At 40.1% G+C, this 21058-nt stretch overlaps 1 protein-coding gene across 1 annotated transcript in view; it reads right to left on the bottom strand.

The window, feature by feature from the left end:
• Positions 1-6676: 6676 nt before the first annotated feature.
• rnd2 (Rho family GTPase 2) overlaps positions 6677-21058 on the bottom strand; it is a 71017-nt gene continuing 56635 nt past the window's right edge. The window contains exons 4-5 of the mRNA XM_073071546.1: positions 17830-17964; positions 6677-15509 (exon numbers count right to left, since the gene is read on the bottom strand). Coding sequence (XP_072927647.1) covers positions 15261-15509; positions 17830-17964 — 384 coding nt within the window. The 3' untranslated portion in view covers positions 6677-15260. The remainder of the gene's footprint in view (positions 15510-17829; positions 17965-21058) is intronic.

Raw genomic sequence — 21058 nt, 5'->3', positions numbered from 1 at the left:
ACAGAGTTAACATTTCAGGTTGATGGCCTTTCATTTGTTCTGAAGAAAGTCAACCATATCTGTCTCCACAGATGCTGACAAACCTGCCATGAATATTTTTTTATTTCTATAACTGATGTAACAGGTGACCATCAAGGTTGGAAAGGGAGCTTAAATCAAAAACTAACGATTTTGTGATGTCAGTCAGATTTAGGTTTCAAGTAGAATTGGCTTCTGGCAGACATGACAGAAATTGAGATAAGAGACATGGATTTGAAATTCAGAAGCAAATGAATTTGAATAGGAGATGGTGCATTAATTGTAAAAATTGATATATGTCAACTTTCTGGGTAACACAGAAACATAGAAACATAAAAAACCTACAGCACAAAACAGGCCCTTTGGCCCACAATGCTGTGCTGAACATGTCCCTACCTTAGAAATTACCTAGGGTTACTTATAGCGCTCTATTTTTCTAAGTTCCATATACCTATCCAGGAGCATCTTAAAAGACCCCATCGTATCTGCCTCCACCATAGTCACCGGCAGCCCATTCCACACACTCACCACTCTGCGTAAGAAACTTAACCCTGACATCTCCTCTGTACCTATTTCCAAGCATCTTAAAATTGTGCCCTCTCGTGTTAGACATTTCAACCCTGGGAAAAAGCCTCTGACTATCCACACGATCAATGCTTCTCATCATCTTATACACCTCTATCAGGTCACCTCTCATCTTCCATCACTCCAAGGAAAAAAGGCTGAGTTCATTCAACCTTTTCTCGTAAGGCATGCTTCCCAATCCAGGCAACACCCTTGTAAATCTCCTCTGCACCCTTTCTATAGTTTCCATGTCCTTCCTGTAGTGAGGCGACCAGAACTGAGCACAGTACTCCAAGTGGGGTCTGACCAGGGTTCTATACAGCTGCAACATTACCTCTCGGCTCTTAAACTCAATCCCACTGTTGAAGGCCAATGCACCGTATGCCATCTTAACCACAGACTCAACCTGCGCAGCAGCTTTGAGTGCCCTATGGACTCGGACCCCAAGATCCCTCTGATCCTCCACGCTGCCAAGAGTCTTACCATTAATACTATATTCTGTCATTATATTTTGACCTACCAAAATGAACCACCTCATACTTATCTGGGTTGAACTCCATCTGACACTTCTCAGCCCATCCTCTGACAGCCCTCCACACTATCCACAACACCTCCAGCCTTTTTGTCATCAGCAAATTTACTAACCCATCCCTCCACTTCCTCATCCAGGTCATTTATAAAAATCACGAAGAGAAGAGGTCCCAGAACAGATCTCTGAGGCACACCACTGGTGACCGACCTCCATGCAGGATACGATCTATCTACAACCACTCTTTGCCTTCTGTGGGCAAGCCAGTTCTGGATCCACAAAGCAAGGTCCCCTTGTATCCCATGCCTCCTTACTTTCTCAATAAGCCTTGCATGGGGTATCTGCTGAAATCCATATGCACTACATCTACTGTTCTACCTTCATCAATGTGTTTAGTCACAGCCTTAAAAAATTCAATCAGGCTAGTAAGGCACGACCTGCCTTGACAAAGCCATGCTGACTATTCCTAATCATATTATGCCTCTCTAAATGTTCATAAATCCTGTCCATCAGGATCTTCTCCATCAACTTACCAACCAATGAAGTAAGACTCACTGGTCTATAGCTTCCTGGGCTATCTTTACTCCCTTTCTTGAATAAGGGAACAACATCCCCAACCATCCAATCCACCAGAACCTCTCCCGTCCTCATTAATGATGGAAAGATGATTGCCAGAGGCTCATCAATCTCCTCCCTCGCCTCCCACAGTAGCCTGGGTTATATCTCATTTAGTCGCGGTGAGTTATCCAGCTTAATGCTTTCCAAAAGCTTTCCAGCACATCCTCTTTCTTAATGTCTATATTCTCAAGCCTTTCAGTCCGCTGTAAATCATCCCTACAGTCGCCAAGATCCTTTTCTGTAGTGAGTACTGAATCAAAGTATTCTTAAGTATCTCTGCTATCTCCTCTGGTTCCATACACTCTTTCCCACAGTCACACTTGATTGGTCCTATTCTCTCATGACTTATCCTCTTGCTCTTCACATACTTGTAGATTGCTTTGATGTTTTCCTTTATCCTGCTCACCAAGGCCTCTCATGGCCCTTTCTGGCTCTCCTAATTTCATTCTTAAGCTCCTTCCTACTAAACTTATCTTTTTCTAGATCTCTACCATTACCTAGATTTTTGAACTTTTGTAAACTTTTCTTTTCTTCTTGACTAGATATTTAACAGCCTTTTTACACCATGGTTCCTCTACCCTACCATCCTTTCCCTGTCTCATTGGAACGTACCCATGCAGAACACCACGCATATACCCTGAACATTTGCCACATTTCTGCCGTACATTTCCCTGAGAACATCTGTTCTGAATTTATGCTTCCAAGTTCCTGTTTGATAGCCTCATATTTCCCCTTACTCCAATTAAACGCTTTCCTAACGTGTCTGTTCCTATCCCTCTCCAATGCTATGGTAAAGGAGATAGAATTATGATTACTATCTCCAAAATGCTCTCCCACTGAGAGATCTGACACCTGACCAGGTTCATTTCCCAAAACCAGATCAAGTACAGCCTCTCCTCTTTCCTCTTGTAGGCTTATCTACATATTGTGTTAGGAAACCTTCCTGAACACACCTAACAAACTCCACCCCACCTTAACTCCTCACTCTCGGGAGATAGCAATCAATATTTGGGAAATTAAAATCTACCACCTTGACAACCCTGTTATTATTACACCTTTCCAGAATCTGTCTCCCTATCTGCTCCTCAATATCCCTGTTACTATTGGGTGGTCTATAAAAAAACACCCAGTAGAGTTATTGACCCCTTGCTGTTCCTAATGTCCACCCACAGAGACTCTGTAGACAATCCCTCCATATCTTCCTCCTTTTCCGCAGCTGTGACACTATCTCTGATCAGCAGTGCCAGGCCCCCAACCTCTTTTGCCTCCCTCCCTGTCCTTTCTGAAACATCTAAAGCCTAGTACTCGAAGTAGCCATTCCTGCCCCTGAGCCATCTAAGTCTCTGTAATGGCCACAACATCATAGCTCCAAGTACTGATCCACGCTCTAAGCTCATCCACTTTGTTCATAATACTCCTTGCATTAAAATAGACACATCTCAAACCATCAGTCTGAGCTCATCCCTTCTCTATCACCTGCGTACCTTTCCTCTCACACAGTCTACAAGCTTTCTCGATTTGTGAGCCAACTGCCTCTTCTTCCATCTCTTCAGTTCGGTTCCCACCCCCCAGCAATCCTAGTTTAAGTTCTCCCCAATAGCCTTAGCAAACCTTCCTGCCAGGATATTGGTCCCCCTGGGATTCAAGTGTAACCCGTCCTTTTTGTACAGGTCACACCTGCCCTAGAAGAGGTCCCAATGATCCAGAAATCTGAATCCCTGCCCTCTGCTCCAATCCCTCAGCCACACATTTATCCTCCTCTTCACTCTATACCTATACTCACTGTCACGTGGCACAAGCAGTAGCCTGAGATTACTGCCTTTGAGGTTCTGCTTCTCAACTTCCTTCTTAACTCCAATAGTCTGTTTGCTGGACCTCCTCCCTTTTCCTGCCTATGTCGTTGGTACCAATAGGTACCACGACCTCTGGCTGTCACCCTCCCACTTCAGAATATTGTGGACGTGATCAGAAACATCCCTGATGCTGGCACCTGGGAGGCAAACTACCATCTGTGTTTCTTTTTCATGTCCACAAAATCACCTGTTTGACCCCCTAACTATAGAGTGCCCTATTACTGCTGCCATCCTCTTCCTTTCCCTACCCTTCTGAGCCACAGGGCCAGACTCTGTGCCAGAGGCACGGGCACTGTTGCTTCCCACAGGTAGGCCATCGCCCCCACACCCCCAGCAGTGCTCAAACTGGAATACTTATTGTTAAAGGGGACAGCCACAGAGGTACTCTCTAGTATCTGACTCAGGTATTATTGGAGAGACAAAGATGAGGAGAAAGCACCATTGTGCTTTGTCTGATGGAATCAGGCTTAGTAGAATTCAATGTCTATTTTGAAAAACATGCACTTGTTGATATATGTTCATACTTTGTGAAAATTTACTTGAACCAATGGCACTGTAAGCCACACTGCAATATGTCAGACTAATGGAAAAGATTTCAATACTGAAAATATTTCTAAAGTTTTTGACCTAAAGATTTCTCTCCTGGAAAGGATTTTCTAAAAGTAAAATCCACAAATGGTAGGGATTGGACAGAGGGATGGGGAGGGTTTTTTTAAATATACACTTGTATGATTAATGTGACATTTTTTATGGTCAATTGTAAGGGAGGAGGATAGTGTGTTGAAGATGAGGATAACTCCCAGAGGCAGGAAATACAACAGCAATAGTTTCAGCATTTTTATTTGGCACAAGAAAAGCTCACTTGTTTTTCAGCAAACATTTACTTTTGGAACTAGCACAACATACAAAAGCAGCTGATTTCCCAAGCCTCTTCTTGTTGAGACTGTCAGTCAGCATGAGTACAAGTAGAAAGACTTTGCAGCTCAGTATTCAACCGTTGACAGCAGCAATTTTAAACTCGGGTTAGACGTAAACAAGTGAGGTTATTATCAATGGCTACTGCCTAACCTTTTGTTGCTTGTGCCTTGAAAAGACATAGAGGCACTAGATACGCACTACAGGCTCTGCCAGAAATATAATAGTCAGCTTCTCAGTGCTAACAAATCACTAGATATGGAGGTTGCATTACATTTAAAATCAAATATTACAGCATTGGTGGGAAAAGTTACCCTTTGCATAAAAGGCCTGTCACTAACAAGCATGCAAACCACAGCAAGGGATTTCAGCTTTGAACTTTACATTGTTACGTTATGAATTGGCTTATCCCAGTGAGTAAACTAGATTGTGGGATCCACCTAAATGGGTAATCTAGCACCACAGAACTGGACAACGTAATTATGTGACATGTTCTCCTTCTCTATCATAAACACAAGAGAAATCCAGAGCAATGCACACAAAATGCTGGAGGAACTCAGCAGCTCAGGCAGCCTTTATGGAGGGGAGTCAACTTGATCTTGGCCCAAAACGCTGCTTATTCTCCTCCATAGATGCTGCCTGACCTGCTGAGTTTCTCCAGCATTTTCTGTGTTCCCCAAATGTATCATTTCAGGCTGATAAGGTCATGTCATAGAAGGTATAAATATGTGTTAGTAATAGAAGCAGAGGGCATGTATTTCTAGTTTCTATTGAAAATTAGGGCAGTTACCACACAACCACAGTTGTAAATGACAACAGTGCATATGACCTGGACATGCCCAGTGGCAACCGGAATTCAAAACGAAACGTCAGATGAGGACAAACCTGTAGAATGATTATGGTGCTAATGGCCAAAGGTGCTAACTCACAGCACAATGTGTTACACAATGGCATGGCAATAATTGCTAAATCTGGAACCTTAATGAAAATAACTTTACAATTGGCAAAAGGTGCCTAATAGAATGAACTTAGTATATAAATCTGTATTATACAAGAAGTCACAGCTGAAAAGTGATATGGATGTTGGGTTTAAAAGATTCAAATAACTTTTCTTCAACATTATGTGTGAAATGCAACAGGGGCATTCTGTTTTCTTAGTTGAAATCTCCAGTTCATGAGGGACTTGAGCAGAGAAAAGAAAATAATTTCTCAGAGAACTTTATTGGGAAGTTGAGCCACCATTATTTTAAAATGTAATGTGTTTGGCAAAAGCATATAGCATGTGATAAATTAGCAGATTCAGTAATGTTGTTTGCAGAATAAATGCTATCCAGAATGCCAAAAGGTACCCCTTTCATTTTCAAGTAGCATCTTGGAAATTTTACATTCATCCAAGAAGTTCACAGATTAACAACTTATCCCAAAGGTTCTGTTTCTTATAATACACTGAAGTGTCTCCATAGAATTGTCAGTGGATAAATATTCCATTCTCACAACTGCTCCTTCCCTCACTGCTGTTTGTGGGAAGAATTCCCATGTTGCTCCATGCTTAGATGAGCATCCCCATTATCCATCTCTTTCCTAGTAGTACTTGGCACATTGCTAGATTTAGGCGGAACTATGGGTAGAAACTCCAACTCATCACTATTTCCCATGATGCTGCTGAAATCTTAACTCGTGGCTTATTAGGGAGTTGAAGTTAAATGTTCACTTCTAAGTTTGGATTGCAGGATGTACTACCTTGAACCCACAGACTTTGAATATAAACACTGATTCATTGCTATAAGTATTTGTTGTTGCACAGTGCTAACTTCCCACACTGGAGATAGCAATATATTTTTAAGTTCTCATATAAGCAAAGAATGTGTATGTATTTAATTTTTTTTGATGAAACATGATAGTGTAATGTGTCTCCTGAGTATATGTAGGCATGGATGAATCTGAAGTGAAAAAACTTGGATGTAAACCCTGATTGATTTCTCTCCATTATGTAATTTTCCAATGCAGATGAGATGTTTAGTTCATGTCTCTTCACCTGTGTTCAAACTCCGAAGCTACTACCTCCTGAACCCAAATTTAGAAGTGAACATTTAACTTCAACTCCCTAATAAGCCACTTGGGTTAAGATTTCAGTAGCATCATGGGAAATGAGTTGGAGTTTCTACCCATAGTTCCTCCTAAATCTAGTAATGTGCCAAGTACTAGGAATGAGATAGATAATGGGGATGGTCACCTAAGCATGTAGCAACGTGGGAATTCTTCCCACAAGCAGAAGTGAGGAGAATGGAATTATCCACTGACAATAAGTTGCTTCTGTACCAATCAGTCCTTTAACAATAGAATGCTGTTCCACTTTTCAAAATCAGGCCACACTGGAGGTCTATAGAGTGCACATTTACAATAGGATCATCTGAGCCATTTCCTGAGAATAAGAAAGCACAAATAGAAAAGAGAAAAAAAAATGAGTCATCTCTTTGGATCACCTTGCAAAGTGTGCAAACCTGACACACCACCTTGTATTCCTGAACCTGTCACACCAAAATTGCTTTCAATTTGCTTAATTGAAACTGTTTTTCCCCTGCAGAGTTCAGTACTGGAGAAATTAGAGACTTCAGTCTACTTAGGCTATTGATTACAAACCCACCCCCCACCACCTCCAGCAGAAGCTGGGATGGGCGCCTAAATCAATTTGGCTATCAGCCAAGATATCTTTTGGTTCCAGTCAGATCATTTAATTTGAATAATTCAATCTTAATTTTCGAGCCACATTACCACAGACACCGATGTGATTTATAGCATACCTCAATAGCTATTAATGAAAGGAAGATGAATATCTGTTTACAGCAATTGTCATGTTCATGTATGAAAGTGGAATCTAGTACAAAATGAGGCTTGGCTTATAGCTAGCGGGCAGATCTTGGTCAAAGACAAAGTCTCCCAACACATACATTTAGTGCCATAACTGGATAAGGAGCTGATGGGTTTCTGCAGCCCTTAAAGTTTGCCTCATTTCACCACTGGAAGTTAAATTGGGTATTACAATATAACAATCATGATAAGTATTCTAAAAAATTCCAGGATTTCCCACAACTTCTGAAAACTGAGCAAGAATATAATGCAACAAATTTGCAATGTCATCCCCAAGTTTGATCTCTTAACTGAAAGCAAGGTGTAAGTATTGGCAGGTCTTAGAACAGAAACCAGGGCAGCAGATGTGAATAGGGGTTTGGATTTGTGGTCTGTGGGCATCATGCAGAAGGTTCCCTCATTTGAAGTGACTTTGTGCTGAAATAATTGAAGAATGAGTTAACATCGGTGAGAGTGATGGTTATTATAAGGTTTGGATTACTAACACCAGGGCAAGGAGTAGTCTAAACTTTGCAATTGGAACATTAATGGGATAAAGATAGGATAATGTGGAACCAAATATTTAAATAAAATAACTGAGCAATGGGTGACTTTTAAATAGATGTTCCAGGTACAGACAACCATAAGTTACAGCAGAATTAGGCCATTCATCCCATCACCATTCAATCATGGTTGATTTATTTGCTCTCTAAACCCCATTCTCCAGATGAGGTAGATTTCCAAATGAAGAAAAGTAAGGAAAGCAAAACTATTGCTTTTTGGATCAGAAAGGAGACAGAGGATGGAAAGAAAACAAAGCCTTTAAACCCATTTGGTGCATATGCCTTAGTTGGGTGATGGAAACAGGTACTCTCCGAACATTCAAGAGGATCCAGGCAAACACGTTAATAGCCACAGCAAGGAAGGCCATAGACCTAGTGCTTGTAAGTGGCATTAGATTAGATGGGTAGTTGATGGACAGATTGACAGATTGATGGAAAGCAAAATGAGAATAAGATGTTAGCTTCCAGTAGAAGTGGTAAAGGCAGGTTCGGTTTTGTCATTTAAAGTAAAATTGGATAGGTATACAGACAGGAAAGGAATGGAGGGTTATGGGCAGAGTGGGGGTCAGTGGGACTAGGTGAGAGTAAGCGTTCGGCACGGACTAGAAGGGCCAAGATGGCCTGTTTCCATGCTGTAATTGTTATATGGTTATATGAGCAAGAAGTATGCAAATAGGATGGCAGCTAACATGTATGGGAAACTAATAGTTTTCTGTAGGGAAGTAAATACAAGTAGGTCATAAGAAAAGTGGTAGAATCAATCAGGGATCAATAAATTGATCTATGCATAGAGACAGTGTATTTTTGGAGTAGGAAATGCATCCATCGATATCAAGTAAGAGGATGTTATCAAAATCCCTGAAGGGTAGGTATTAGACATAATGAATAGGGTTAAAACTGATTAAGACCCGATACAAAAAGCAAGCATAGTGGTCCTAATGAGACGGCTCCTATGCTGTTGAGGGAATTTGGAGTGGAAATGGCAGAAGAAATTGGGATGATCTAATGATCCTCCCCATTCAAGAGTGATGCCAGAGGACTGGAAAATGGCAAATGTTACACAATTACATACCCAGCACCTGTGGACCAGCCAACTTAACCTTAATGTTTAACTAATCTGGAGACAATAACCAGAAAAAAAATTTCAGTACTTGAAGAGAACTGTTATTGAAGAACTAGAATGAATCAGTTAAGAAGCATTTCTTTGGGGGGAAAGCTTGAATATTTTGATGAGGGAACAGAGAAGGGAAGGTTCTAGACATTGTATGTATGGATGTCAATGTATTGTATGAATATCTACATATCGATTTCAAAACTCTAATTAGACCACACTTGAAACATTGTGTTCAGTTTTGGTCACCTCATTATAGGAAGGATGTGGAAGCTTTAGAGATGGTGCAGAGATTTGCCAGGATGTTGCCTGGATTGGAAAGCATGTTTTATAAGGAAAGGTTAAGCAAGCTGGGGCTTTTCTCTTTGGAGTGAAGGGTGATGAGAGGTAACTTGATAAAATTGTAGATAAGAAGCATAGTGGACAGCCAGGGACTTTTTCCTAGGGCAAAAATGGCTTATACAAGGGGAGATAGTTTTGCAGTGATTAGAGGAATGTATAGGGAAGGTGTCAGAGTAAGATTTTTTTTTAAAACACAGAGAGTGCTAAGTGCATGGAATGCATTGCCAGAATGGTAGTAGAGGCAGATACATTTGTGACATTTAGGAGACTCTTAGACACATGAATGAAAGAAAAATGAGGGCTATATGGAAGGAAGGGTTGGATCAGTCTTAGAGTAGGTTAAGAGGTTGGCACAAAGTTCTGGGTCAAAGGCCTGTACAGAGCTGTATTGTTCTATTTACTATAAAGGAGTCAGTGGTAGTATGGATAAAAAAGTGGATTAAGAACAGAATCAGTAGATGCTTGTTGGATGATAGCAGACAGTGGATTTCTCCAGGTCAGTGTTAATACTAATATATTTTAAGGCATATATTAAAGACTTGGAAATTAGTGTGTATGATGAAATTTGAAAATTTGCAAAGGAGAGAAAATTTGAATGCTTTATTGGATTACAAAAAAGTAGGCTGGCAGGATGGTCAGACCAGTGGCAGGTGAAATTTAATGCAGAGAGGTGTGAAGTTCTACTTGTTGGTGAAAGGAATGGAGATGGTACCATCCTGAGCTGTGCACATGCCCACATACATTTGCAATCCTGAACCTCATAAATAGAGGCAGAGTACAAAAACAGGGAGGCGATGTTAAAACACAGTTGGAGTAGCGTATGCAACACCTTACAGACGGTGTGAAGATCCTAGAAGAGCTTAGAGACAACGGATTTCAGGACATCATCTGCATGGTTAGACTGGAGCAGTGAGGGTTGTCCTCTTCAGAGGGAAGATTGAGAGGAAATTTAACTGAAATGTGTAAGAAGCATTAAGTTTTGAAAGGATAAATCAAGGAAAGCTGTCCCCTTTAGTTGTAGGTTGGTGGGGAGGGAAGGGAGTGGATTGTGGGGAAAGGGGAGAGACCACTGATTCAAAACCCACCCAGTACACAGTATTTATGAAAGCACCAATTGCATTATGCTGTTTTATATTTAATTATATTTCATATATGCAGTTTGTCAACTTGTACACCTACAGAATACATTTTAACCTGTTAACATTATTGTGTTATTATTTTATGCACTGTATATGATATATGTACTGTGTTTTGTACCTTGGCTCCAGAGAAACATTGCTTCATTTAGCTGTATACATGTTGACAGTTGAATGAAAACAAACTTAAAAATGATGATCAAAGCAGACAGAAGGGGTATGATTTTTGTTAAGAGTGTTTATAATCTGGAATTTACTGTCTAAGAGGATGGGTGAAACAGACTCCAAGCTTTCAAAAGACAGTTCAGGAAATACAAAGTGCCGAGTTTGGGGTAAAGAGCGAGGAATGAGTTGAATGAATTGTTCAGCAAAGATCTGGCGCAAACCCAATGAGACAAAAGACCTCCTTCCATGTTACATCAATTCAATGATTTGTTTTGAAATATCTCTGCCAACTCTCTAAATTTCTTTGTATTCAGTGACAATATCCTCTTTAAAATAACAGGTGGAGTAATGAAAGATGTTATGTATTGAAGGATTCATGCCAAGTTATAAAGTGACACTTCAGTGCATAAAGAGTAAATACTTTCAGGGAATGGTTTTAATGGGAAATTAAACATATTTAAAATGAAAGTGCCCCCACCCCCATGCTTATCACTGTTACACCAGTAGTACATCTACAGACTAAATCAAAATTTGGACTGATGGTGCAGATAAAAACAAGTAGAATCCAGAGTGAAGTTCTTCAAAAGAGGAACTGTGGGGTGGTTCACACCAGGCTTTCACACCTGCTTTACTCCTCGTCAAGTTTAGCAGCAGTGCAAAGAGTTTTCAATTTCACACCAAAGGTAGTGTATGGTAAATTGTCAAAGCTCCCCATAAAAAGAGCATGGTGATTACACGGTAGGATTTTGATACAGGAACAGGGACACAACTTTAAGCATCATGGTGACAATTCAGATTCAAGTAGTTAAATAAAGTTTAGTATTATAAATGGATAACAATGATAGGAACCAGGGGAAATGCGACATGCTTTTAAATCCATTTGATTCACTGATGCAGTTTGGTAAAAGAAAACTGCCATCCTTACCTGTCACTGGACCCACAAATCTGGACAGCTCTTAACTGATTCCTCTGTTCATGGGACAATAAGGGGTGGATAATAAATTCTGTCAATGACAGATCTCTGCATTCCATGAGTGAATAGAGAAAGATAAATCACTTCTGTAAACTAAGTGACTTTTGGCACTAGAACAAAATGAAATGTACAGGATCCAAGTAATGAAATGATACTAAAAGAAATCAAATTATTAGACCAATTTTATAAGTGACTCTTAAGTAAAAAGGGTAAAATGTTACAATAATGAACAAGGGGTATTTAACCCTCTCAAAAGATCAAATTTTGTTGAAAGATTAATGATAAGATTGATTTATTCTGCAAGTGGGGAGTGGAAAAAAATGGGATTGCAATTCAGACTGGCCCATTATTAAATGGAGCCTGTGCACAAGCAGAAAGGACGTTGATCTGCTTCCATTTGAGAGCCATCTCATTCCCATTTGAACTAATTTGAATTGGCAATACCTCCAGACCAAGTTAAAGGGAAAGCTTTCAATGTGCTCAAAATCTTTCAAGATGATTGAAGCGGGTGACTGTACTGATTTATGTTTTAGTCACTAGAGAAAAGGAAATGCTTTGAAAAGCATCTTCTTCAAGATCAAGGGCACACTCCCACACAAAATGCTGGTGAAATCTTTGGGTCCAAATTTAGCCTCATTAATCATTCCTGAACTAGAATGGAAGCAAGTCGCCCTCAACCTCGAGGGACTGCCTAAGAACTCAGAACGTGGGTTTACAGCAAAGTAAAGGTAACATACATCAGAAAGCCACAACTGGGGACAAGATGAGGGACTTGTCGTTTATGAAAATGATTTTTAAAAGCTTAAGTTTAATGAACATACTGCATGGGAGCTATAACCAAGTGTTTAGCGTTTAGGCTCCCTGACATAGTTGAATTTAAATTCTCCCTGTCCTTACCCATGGTAGAAACTTAAATTAATTTTCTGTGAAGGTGGTTATCAATTTCAGTTGACTCTTCCATGGAAAAGAGTCTTGCTCCACCAAGCAAAACTCCATTGATATTGTCCACCTTGGAAAGGTGTATTTCCAAAGTTCTGCTCCAATTAAAATGGCCTTTGTTTGACTCAAATTGAGTTGATATATAATAATGCACAAATATTTCCACCTGCAAAATGTAAATATTGCAAAGGCTTTTCTCAATTTACAACACGTAGGACAATTCTGTGGGAAAGCAGAGCCTGTATTTGTAAATACAAGTGCTAACAGGTGATTGATTTGGAAACCCACAATGAGTGATTATAATGGAATGTATATGTTGACAACCTGTCAGGTACCATGAGCAATCAGGTTTGTGCTACAGGGGACTTTCAGGCACAGAAAGAACAATGCATATCTGGGTGGGACTCTTCATGTGAATTAAAGATAGATTTACATGAAAGCAGGGTTGGGTGGAACCAGAAGCAATTGTGAAGCCCCTAATATCCAGCCAATTCACCAACAATCACTACCTTGGTGCACATGCCATAACTTAGTATTATAGTTGTGCATTCAAGGGTTGCCATTGCTCTTGGAGTCATTTCCCAGTACAAGATAGCACCATCTAGTATGATAAAATGATTCATAACTCCAGTTATTTGTTACAAAGACAGAAAATGCTGAAAATTCTCAATTGTTATTTTATTGAAGATGTATGAATATGAGTTTATGTAAAGCCACATTCTTGTAACAAAGCCTGCTATTGCATTGCAACAATTCCTTGGTTAATGCTTCTCTGGATTATGACCAAAATCATGTAATTGATAAGATAACGAGTTATTTGTAAAATGGAAAATATTAATGCAATATAGTATAAACTGAAAGAACGCTGTCTATTTCAGTCCACTGTCAGAACTCTTAAAATACCGCAGATGTTGGAAACCTGAAATTTAAAAAATGAGATCTAGGAACATTCTGCAGATCAGGAAGTGTCTAGAAAATGAGCGGAGGAGAGCGGGAGAGAGGGCAAGAGAGAGATGAGCAATAAGTGGAAGTAAGGAGAGTGTTACCATACTGGAGAGGCAGGAATAGTAGAGGATGAACCACTGAATGGAAAAGCCAATGAGATGGGAAAAAAAAGGAACATATTAAGTTTGCAGGAGGAAAAGGAAGGAGTGAATATGGAAGCATGGGAAGAGAAACACACAAATAATCGATTTCCATCTACACTTTCTATAGAAAGACTCTACATTTCCCCTAGGAGAATGACAAGGTGGTTCAATACTCAGCTCAAGTACATCATAAAAGGATCACACAACTTTATCCCTGTGGACCAAACCTAGAATTGACTGTCACAGGTTAGGTTACCTACAAGGTCAACTTGATTTTTTTCTCCATTGGCTGTTGAAGTACTAAAGCACCTTAAAGCAAGTTATAAAAATGATGCGAATCTAACTAGGAATTGCTCATTAACTATTCTGACAAACAATGAACTGGGCACATCCAGAATTGTCTTCAAAAAGGCCATTCACAAATGCTGGATACTGATAGGAATCCATACAGAGTATTGGAGACTATTTCAACTGTAGCATAGAGCATGAATACATTGAGAAAGGACACTGCGAAAGGCGATAATTGACTCCTCAGCCGAACGAGTAATGATTTTGGCGACACACTCAACCACAGAAAATCTGTTCTGGTCTTTTCCCATTTGGAAAGAGTGCTTACACACATTAAACATTTTTATATGGAGTTGAAAACCACCCTTTGTTGTATGTCCTAAATTACTCATTTTGTAAACTGCGAAGTAACACGTGTATGTTGGACACTGACTCCAAAATTCAATTCCTTTAAAGTCAATGGAATTGAATTTTAGAAGTAGTTTAAATACACTCATGCTATCACAGTATCCTTTCAGCACACACACAACCAAGGATGAATTCCTATTATGTACTTTAATTTTCTAAATGAGAGCTTTTCTGCTTCACACAAGGAACATTAGAAACCCCCAGCACTGTGTCATTTCTCTGTAGTTCTGGGTAGTTGTGTCACAGCATTAGCAGCAACCCTCTAATACCAGGTGATGAAGGCACAATTTGACAAGAGGGAATTTTAGTTTTTTTTTAAGCTAACTTCTCTATGATGATAGGAATGCAAAGCCTCAATCCATAATTCCAAATGTGTACAACATTCCCTATCAGAGTCTATGAAAATTTAGTGCAAACACTGATGTAATGGTAAAATTCTGAAAGTAATGAAAAATGGGTATATTATATTTGGTGTGCATTTGTTAGAGTCCTATATAGAGTTTGTTTTAAAAGGCAATATTCCAAAGTGACTGTCATACATTTTTACTTCACAACACAAAAACTATCACTGCCATCAATCTTTCCTACAGTCCCTGAAGAAATTCAGTTCTCAATACAAACAGCCCATATCTCCCTTAGCAACACAGCTTCACAAACATTCAAACACTTGGTTAATCTTCCTCTTCATTAGTTCCTTTCCACAAGAAGCCAACACAGCAACAGTCACTCTGCAAGCCTCATAAATAAGCAACAGCTCTCTGGATTCAGAAATCGCCAGTTTTGAGGCCGAGGCTCCAGGAAAAGCCTTGGATACCGACCTTGGATTTGGCAACAGTCCTGTTGCTCCTGTGCCAGTTACTGTACAGAATGCAGAATAAATACAAATAATTTTGAGTCCGTTCTTCACATTACTGAGCAGCTTTTAGCACGGTCCTTTCTGATCTCCGCATCACCCAGTAAATCTGTCCTTGGCGGCATTTGCGATACCCTCTTTAATCCCCGCTTGGAATTACTGCGTTTCAGATTTTTTTGCATCTTATTTACAGACGCCAGGGTCGTAACATGAAATACATCACGGACACTGTTCTCAGAAGCTTTAGATGAACATTCCACATAGGCCGTTGCTCCTATCTGCCGAGCCACTGTACTGCCCTAGAGAAACGGAGGGGGTGGGTGGGGGAAGGAGGGGAATAAAAGTCATAATGTTAACTGGCACGGCATGAAGAAAGCATGAAATGTGTGCTTCACATTTAATTAACCTTCATCCATTATGTTGTCCAATACAAGTAATTTGAGCACAGCATGAAACGGCATCCAAGCAGCATTAATTCAAGAGCATGTCAAAATAGCCAAAGTAAGGCTTAGCTTCACTGTGTTTTAAGTGCTGATTTTGGAATGAGATGACCTTTGTGGGGTTTTTTTTTGAAGGGAACAGAAGCTCATTTGTGCAAAATGTATTACTGTGAAAATTCAGATAAAGTCAAACTGAGTTTTTAACCCTCTGATCTGCCTCTTACTCTTCTGCTTCAAGACATCTCCCTGTAAACTTAAGCAACAAGGAACCATTTGACTTTCATGTATGAGTGCAATTCCATGCTTGGGAGTCATGGGGTTGGGGGGGGGGGGGTAAATCGGGGAAGGAACAGATCTTTGTGAAGTTGAACTGCTCATGGAAAACCTCTAAACATCATATCATGCGTTTGATTTCTTAAAGGCCGCATGCATTTCTAAAAGGATACTCTCATGACAAATGAAGAAAATAATTAATGTTTAAATAGCTTAGCTGTTCACACTGAAGTTCTGAGTATTCCAGACATGTTATACCAAATTATTGTTTTAATCCTTTCAATCAACCCTATGATGGCTAAGGAAGCAGCTATTTAATTTCTTACTGATGCACAAAGCCAGAACAGACTTTAATCCAAGCTTTGGATTTTGAAAAGCATTCTGTTATATAAATAAGGCAAAGAGTCTCGGTACCCAGTATAACAACAGGCACCTGTGGTCTAGCAGGTACAGTTGCAGCTGTTTGAGTTAAGTAACTAGAATATAATACAGTCACATGCTTTGTTAATTGTATAACATGATAGAACCAGTTCTTTAAGTTGTGTTGTTTTGTGAAGCTTTACAGGGAACTAAAGAGACACAAAGCAGCATGATAAAAGAGGTAATTATGAATTCTGAACAGTGAAACCATCACATATTGTTTGAGACTTTAAACCTGACAGAAATTAATATGGCTTGATACATTTCTCCCCCCTCCCACCCCCCATCAACTAGGTGCTGCTTAACACTCAATAAATTTGCAGTTATCAAACCAGAACAGTTAATCTTGGTGTTTTGATATTGCTGATGTCAAAAATAGCACTTTTCTCTTACGTACATACAGAGCATACTAAATAACCCCAAATCCAGGATCCACGTGGGGAAAGGAACTGACCAGCTCTTTCACAAGTGGGGTCAGGTAGTACTTTCTGGCCTTTAGGAGTCAATGATTACTTACAATTTTAACAGGCATTATTGTAAATGCAACCTCTAATCTCATTTGATGTTTCAGATGTTAAGTCCCATACCTATTTTGTTCAACCAAAGCCCAGGTAATGCACTTTCAGAGCTATGAGTGCTTCAATCTACATATCTGTTTTCCGCAAGGGGAGAGATGTGGGTGCTGAAGAGAGTCAAAGGTTTTTGTTCATTAGCGTGCAAGACAATCACATAGAGCTTGCCCTGCATGGATTGTGAAGTCAGCCATGTCATTGTGGTTTCTCAGATTAATAAAAGAATTAGTGCAGCACTTCAAGCTTCCTGAACCATCTCAGCTTCAGAACATCGAAAATGTGACTTCAGTGGCCAGGCAGCCATGAGCTCATTGCAAAGAATTATGACCATTAACATCTACCAATTATCTCCAGGTTCTTCACAGCTTTCAAGTAGTTCATGTTTTTCTCTCTCAGCAGTTGAACTACATGGTTTAGAATATCAAGTAGTGTTGAAGGGGACCTTCAGTAGTCAATATTGCTTCTTACTTGCTCAAGTCATCCATCTCTCTGTAACAGGTCTCCATTTCCAAAAGAAATCAAACCTCAACCCCCACACTCCCACTGCCCCACATGGTCTCTGACATCTCTTCCAGTTATCTTATTTCACGCACAACATTTTCTATATAAAACTCACTTTTAAGGTCATATATACTCCTCAAAATTCAGTCACTTCAAGTGCATAAACAGAATTAATCTAGTGTGGAACAGCAGTTTTGTGCTGCCGCCTCTTGGCTCCAGACAAAAGGGATCAATGCTATCTGTGTGCAATTCCCACATTTTTCCTACGATACAAGCAACAAAAGAATTTAAAGGGAGATGGGCATGTGCAAGGGAAATGAGGGCGGAATGGGATAGATCAGATTGTTCTGTTGAGAGCCAGCATGGAACCAATGGGCCAAATAGCCACCTTTTGTATCATAACACGTACATACCTGTTCATGTGTAACTGGAATAAGCCTCTGCTTTGACAGTTCCCTCAGGACGTTCAGATCTGTCCTCATGTCGATCTTACACCCAACCACCAACACTTTGGCACTGGGACAGAACTCTTGTGTCTCACTTTGCCACTGAAAGGAAAAAAAACAAAATATGAAGAGATCATTTGAGAGGGCAATGAAATAACAAATCTTCAAATTGTTCACAAACTGCAAAAACAGTCACAATGGTCCAATGACGACTTCATGATTTTTAATCTTTTTTTAAAAAATGATTGTTTTGAGAGAATGTCCTGGGAAGAAGCCACATATTCAAGGTCAAGTTTCAATGTCCCAATCCTCCTGATTTAGACCATGAGGCATAATTACTAATAGGAAGAATAAATTCTATAATTTAACTCAGCAACTACCTATCTGTTGCTTGTGTTTACATGCAGTCTCAAGACTAGATGAGGGCATCTCATTGTCTGGTTCAGTTAGCATGAACTGTTTTCAACTTTCTCAAAATTAATTTGTATACTTCTGGTCAGACTTGCATGGAATACAGACACCAGGCCAATTAACCCATTAAATTTGAGAAATGAAGACACAAGAGACTGCAGATTTTGAAATATATAGCAACAAACAACCTGTTGGAGGACAGGGATTTTAATTTTTTGCCCACTCACTATTTGTTTGAGGGCAAAATTGCTTTAGCTGGATTGAGATTTGCAACTGGTGAGGACTCAGGCACACAGCAAAGTGGAGGGTGGAGGGTTGGTGCGGGCTACATACAAAGGAGAGAAACTTGAAAGGCAGAAGCCACAGGTGTTGATAGGTCAGGAAAGGGGGAAAAATTGCTTCCCATTCAATTTTTACTGATTGTTGCACTGAACTTGTTAACATGATTGAGATCCAATTTTCATATTTAAAATGATAACCCCATTACTTTCTAATATGTGCTCTTTACCCAGAAGGGCAGAACAACAACAGTTTGACCACACTTGAATATTGTGTTGGGGTCTGGTCACCTCATTATAGGAGAAATGTGGAAGCTTTAGAGGGTAGAGGACATTTACCAGGATACTTCCTGTATCAGAGGACAGAGGGTAGGTTGGGTGAGCTGGGGCTTTTCACTTAGGGTGAAGGGGGAGAGGCTATTTATTTATATTTGCATGACAGTTTGTTGTCTTCTGTACTCTGGTTGATCTTTCATTGATCCTGTCATAGTTATGATTCTATAGATTTGCTGATTTTGCCCACAGGAAAATGAATCTCAGGGTTGTATATGGTGACATACATGTACTTTAATAATAAATTTACTTTGAACTTGATAGAGGTGTACAGATGAAAAAACACAGATTGAGTGGATAGCCAGAGACCATCTCCCCAGGGCAGAAATACCTAATTTTAAAGTGATTCGAAGCAAGTATGGGGGGGGGGGGGGAGATATTAGAGTTAAGTTCGTTACACAGAGTGGTGGGCGTGTGGAATTTCTTGTCAGGGTTGGTGGTAGTAGAGGCAGATACATTAAGGGAATTTTAAAAACTCTTACATAGGGACATGGATGATTAAAAAAAGTATGCTTATGTAGGAGGTTGAAGTTAGATTAATTTTAGAGTAGGTAAAATAATCACGGACCAAAGGCCCTGTATTATGCTGTCACATTCTATGTTGACAGGATGGCAGGGGATCAGTGTAGGTGATCCACATCAGCTCTTTTAATCATCTACATGTGTGTTCCCAGTCGCTCCCATTTTAAACGAAAGAGCTTTGTGTCTTTATAATCTAATAGTGTTATAATTATATTTTCTACAAAGCATGTGTTCAGAAAGTAGAACTAATGCAAAGCAGGAGAGCATTCCATCTATTATGAAAAGAATTCCATTGTCACTCTGATGAAGTTAATAAGGGACATCTTTGTTGTTTTATCAGTTACAAGATAATGTTACTTAACATAACTTGCTTTGGTTTTGCATTACCAAAGGATGAAAGTAAGTCCACTCACTCACTGGTCATGAACATGTCCTGACCATGTTCTGCAGCTCTCCTTTCTCCCCGAAGGACCCTGACCTGCCCTCAGATTTCCTGCAGTTGGTTATCATACATGTTGACAGTTTAGGAAATTAGATAAGGATTGGACCTACTGTGACCCCCATAGAGAGGGGCACTTGAGTCAGGAATCTGCCAATGATGGATCAAGGATTGCACAGAGCAGGGTTGATTTATTTTCACTGGGTGTCCGACCTCTTCCACACACACCTCATCTTTCTCTTTTACTCCCAAAACCCTTGGGCTTCAGACACATTCCCAGAGGCTGTCCCTTCACCGAACCAGTGTTGAACCTGATGCTCATCGGACACTACCTCGATCCGTTCTCCCGTACGCAGATGAACAGAAGATTAAGGGCACCCACCTTGCACTGACTACAAGTTCCACTCGCACAGTTCCAACCACTTCCAGTTGACAAGAACAGAGTTGCTGTCTTGCGTTCCAAAACCACAACTGAAATAGCGAGAATCTAAATCCTCCTGGTAACTACAAATGAGGCTCAATGGAAATTGCCAAACATTAAGTTATCCAATCAGCAACGGGCTCATACTTACTGAGTTTGATTCAACGTGCAGCACGTCCATCAAATAATGCTACTACAGTTCATTACTGTTCCCAGCAGAGCTGGCAAGATATATGAAGTAGAGTGGGAGAAGAAAGATCAAATAAAAGGTTGAAACCAATGTCACCAAACACTTATTAACACATGCCAGTCGCTTTGCTATGGTGACTTAAATGAGAAGAACAGATGGCAAGGAGGAACATTCAGGATGGAACCGGGAACATGTCAGGCATTCACTGAGGCCTGGAGAAAAGGGTCTACCACGTCACAAACTGCTCATCGCCTGCCCGGTCAATCACCTCCAACAGAACCTGCCGAGTCCCTTATTTGCCTCAGAACCCACAGAATTGGAGAGGAAGCATCCTCAATGCCAAAGTGGCACCCATAGTGAAGCAGGTAAGAACATTATCTGGAAAAGCCAAGACACCTCGAGTCTGCTTCACCATTCAGTAAGATTATGGATGATCCTGTACCTCGAGTCCAGTTTACCACCTGATCCTCATATGCTCTGATTTCCTTGAATCTACCAATCTCAGCCTTGAATATACTGACTCTCAGTATCTACAAGTCCTTAAAAGTAGAAAGTGCCAAAGATTTACAATTCTGATAACCCGTCATTGATCCAAAACATTA

Source organism: Hemitrygon akajei, chromosome 18 (assembly GCF_048418815.1).
Source record: "Hemitrygon akajei chromosome 18, sHemAka1.3, whole genome shotgun sequence".
Classification (NCBI taxonomy): Eukaryota; Metazoa; Chordata; class Chondrichthyes; order Myliobatiformes; family Dasyatidae; genus Hemitrygon; species Hemitrygon akajei.
Note: the sequence above shows the minus strand (reverse complement) of the source record. Positions and strands in the feature narration are given on the sequence as shown.